Source organism: Gavialis gangeticus, unplaced genomic scaffold (assembly GCF_001723915.1).
Source record: "Gavialis gangeticus isolate Ggan-Ray unplaced genomic scaffold, GavGan_comp1, whole genome shotgun sequence".
NCBI classification, from domain to species: Eukaryota; Metazoa; Chordata; order Crocodylia; family Gavialidae; genus Gavialis; species Gavialis gangeticus.
The window spans coordinates 3,204,218-3,208,412 of record NW_017729017.1 but is presented as its reverse complement, the minus strand read 5'-3'; the positions used below and the strand labels follow the sequence as shown (position 1 = coordinate 3,208,412).

General features: G+C 41.0%; 1 protein-coding gene across 1 annotated transcript in view; it reads right to left on the bottom strand.

The window, feature by feature from the left end:
* Nucleotides 1-4,195, bottom strand: part of PTPRT (protein tyrosine phosphatase, receptor type T) — a 1,137,038-nt gene that overhangs the window by 29,891 nt on the left and 1,102,952 nt on the right. Inside the window, exon 26 of the mRNA XM_019513020.1 lies at nt 1,101-1,236. Within this exon, the coding sequence (XP_019368565.1) occupies nt 1,101-1,236 (136 nt within the window). The remainder of the gene's footprint in view (nt 1-1,100; nt 1,237-4,195) is intronic.

Sequence of the window (4,195 nt, the reverse complement as noted above, 5' to 3'; positions counted from 1 at the left end):
CTCTTGAAGATTTCCAGGGAAGGTGAGAGCACCACCTCTCTGGGAAGCCTATTCCAGGCTCTGGCCACCCTTACAGTGAAGTAGTTCTTCCTAATATCTAACCTAAACCTATCCTCCCTCAGCTTGTGGCCATTGTTCCTGGTGACTCCAACGGGGGCCCTGGTGAACAGACTTTCCCTGAGTCCCTGCTGGTGGCCCCTGATAAGGTTGTAGGCAGCCACAAGATCCCCTCTCAGTCTCCTCTTGCGGAGACTGAAGAGATTCAGGTCCCCCAGCCTCTTCTCATAGGGCTGGCCAGTAATCCTTCCTGGAAAAGCAGGACTATGTTTAGAAGCCATTGTAGGACCATCACCACCAACAGATGCACTGACACACATCTTTCTTTTTTTGTTTTTTTTTTTTTACAAAGGACTTCTGGGTTTTGTTATTTGGGGATATATAGGGTATACTTTATGATAACTTGAAGCCTTCTTATTGCAACCAGAATCAATATACACAGAATTATAATTTTGAACTTTTCTCTGAGCATTTTCCTGATTCAGCAAAAGTTCTTGGGTAGATATCTAACTTCAATTGTGTGACTAATTCCAAGGGAGTGAATACATACTTAAGGTTAACTTGGAAGTCTGAATAACTCAATAAATAATGTTCCCTACACCTTTGGGCTAATAAGATAAACATATTCTGTGCAGCATTTCACTTATTTGTTTAGTTACATGCAATTAATTGAAGTAAAATTATATGAGGGGCTGTTCCAAGAATTATTGTACCTATATGTGTACCAGGTATGAAGGTACATAGCAGGATTCATGAGCTAGTTTGTTACAAAGCAAAAAAAATAAATCAATAAAAAATAAAAATTAAACAAGCACCATTAGATGGGTAACAAGCTGCAAGATTTACCCTGGCAACACGGTGCAATGAATATATGCTTATGCTTGTGAGCATTCAATAAGTGCACGGTCACGTTTAGCCACAGAGAATTCCACATAATCATCTACAGGTGAAAACAAATGCTGACCTAAGTTCTTGCTGGCTTGTGTTGAGGAGAGACTGACAGGAAGGCATTAAATCATGAGAAAACACCTGCTAGCACCTACCTCTGTCTGCACCAAATTGACCCTCTGGGATCGCAGCTCTCGCACGCAGTTAAATATATCTACCACACCTTCATTCTCTGCCATGTCAAGCATGATGTCAATGGCAATAAAGCACCCCGTCCTCCCAGCACCAGCACTGCAAAAAAGAATGAAGGATAGATCAATGGACCACGAAGAGGCAGTGTTTTCTGAGAGGAGAAAAAAAATCTGGATTGTAGGAACAGCTGTTTTCCTTCATTAGCAAACTTCTTCCCTCACCCCAGAATACAGGATTGATTTTTGGTGGTGCTGAGACAGGTGGAGATTTAGGAAGACAAAACTAGGTAGCACTTCTTGGGAAGAGGGCAGCAAAGAGGGGCAGAGAAATAAATGTCTTTTCTTAGATACTACTAGGGATATTGTTGATATAATGATATTTCTAGCCTTGTCTAGAAATGCTTCTGTAAACACCTGAAATACAGGGCATCTTCCTCCAGGCTGCTAACTGAGAGGCTCTTGCAAATAGAGGCAGCTCCAGAAAATGCATTTTGGAAGTGGCTTTTTCCTTGAGACTTTTTTTTTTTAGAAGTGCACTAGCTTATTGAGGCAGGTATGCTGGACAGGAGTATCATTCTTCATCTGCAAGCACCCTCCCCTATTCTAGTCAGTGAGAATCAGTCTTGGTAGAGAAAACTAGGTTTAGGGGAGAGAAAGATTTGTGAGGCTTGTGCTATAATTTCAGGCTAAGAAATACTTCAGTTTAGAAACCCCACTGCTTGTGAATGTGGCTTTCTTATTAAATGTGTTGTTAATGTGTCCCCTCCTTTTTTTCCTGCAAAATTATCTGAGTTGTCTAGGTATGAAGGCTAAAAAAGGAAAGGAAGCATCTCCCCCTACCCTCAAAGAAACTGGAAAAAATTCAGTTCCAGTCAAGAAAACTTCAGCTGTCTCGAACTCCAGCAGTGCTGTAAAGCAGGGAGATATGAATGACCATGAATTAATGGAACAGATTAATCAAGAGCTGAATAGAGAGAAGATATTTTTCATTTGCAGAATTTTAATGAATAAATGGCATTTCCTCTCCCTTTATCTCTCAGCTTTTCAAAATTTTAACAAATAGTTATAACATTTCTATATTTAGAGGACCCTGGCACTTCATAAATATCGAACAGTGATATTATCCAGCAAGGCATCGGTAGGGAGAATTTGGTAATTACCACTTAGAGCTAGTCATTAAAATTCAAAAGCAGATAAATAACGAAAAGGAAATGGCATTTATTCATTAAAATGTGAAAGATGAAAAATCTCCCTTGCTTTCTCTGCACTGATGAATCTGGATCAGACTCTTTCCAAGGCCAGACCCACGTCAGTACTCTGATGCAGCAGATTCAAACCCTGAGTTGTGGAAGAGTTACATCCTGCCTGCATCTGGAGCTCATTTCTGTTGTATTGTGAATCTCAGCTTGCTCAACAGATGAGGCTTTATTTAATCTTCCATGGGGGGGAGAGGAGTGCTGGGGCCACCCCTATATTTTATTCTATTTTTCCCTCCCTATCACCCTTTCTTTCTCCCTCCCACCCATACCAAGAGGGAGGGGTATGAAAAGACATCAAATAGAAATTTTGACTGACTTTGGAGATGGAAGCTGGGACTGTTGACTTGGGTCTTTGACTTTCTCTTTGGCTTTGTTATTCCATCAACACTTTCCTTCTAACAACATGCACTTGTGTGTTGTGTGGTAGCATAAGTATTGGGGAAACCACTCAGAAAAACTAAATCTCTGTTCCTGCAACAATGGTTTTTTTTGGAATGAGATACTGACAATTCTTATTCAATGATCTGAGGTCATAATATTATTTTGATATCAAAGCAATTTTATTAGGTCATTTCAGGAAAAGGAGTGGATGATTTTACAACTGTTGGCACCATTTGTAGCTGTCCTTGCTGAGAGGAGTTATTAAGGTAGCAGCTTATCACCCCAGGGTTGAAGAAGGGGTCTTTCACTTTGTATTACATTGTTTAATTGACTGTTTGCTTTTGAGTCTTGTCATTGATTCATCAGGCCTTGGTTTCATATTGGATATGAGAGTTGAGTGACAAACACGGAGTCCCTATACTGTAAGTTATTGTGGGGGCCGTACTGCTTTCACAGATATTTACTGAGATGCATTTTCTATCTTTGGGGAGAGTTGCTGTGATTGAATGAGTTGGCAGGAAACAGAAGACTGTCCTAAAATGCAATATGGTTTAGAAATGGCACTGGGTACAGAGTCAGGAGACCTGCAGCTTGTCCCTGGCTTTATCACTGATCTGCTACACAACTAGACAGAACTCACAGAATTTCTATGTGCCTCTTTTAGGTTGTTAGCTTTTACATTAAGGACAGTCTCCTATACGTTTATACAGTGACCACCACAATAGGACTCCAATTTCAGTTGGGATTTCTAGCCACTGCTGCACTGCAAATATCAGTTTGAATAATATTCGAAGGAAAAGAGTGCATCAGGCAATGTTTCGAGCATCCTCCTTTCTTAAACGACAGACAGTTGTTCCTAGTACAGTATGATCAAATCTGTTTGCAAGAAGGCATATAGCAGATTTCAAGAATGGAATTTAGCTCCCAGATTCTGGGTTAAGTGGAAGCTAAAATGCTACAGGACAGATGAGACCACACCAGACAAAGGAGAAAAGAAACCAGACGGCCTGAGCCCAGTCCTTGCCTATGGCCTGAGTACACAAAGTGGAAGTTAGGGAACATATGAAAGTGGGTCAAAGTTTCCCTTTGCATGCCCTGATATTCCCCCACTGTATCCATCACCTGGTTTTGCTTCACTGCAGGTCTCTCACAAATTTGCATGATGGGGTGAAATTCTCATGTGAGGGTAGATGTTCTAGCCATGCCGCATTTCCTTCTGTTATCCCAGCAACCTGGAGGAGACTGGCTAAGAGCTCCCTGTGTCAGCAGAGAATTATCCCTATTGGAGTGGTCTTCTGTGCTTTTGGCTGCACAAAGCTACATGACATTTGTCCTCTTGCATGCAAGTTCACTTTGAACACTGGCAAATTATACAGTCAGAAACAAAAATTGAAGACAACTAAAAAGTCTTTCTTCAAG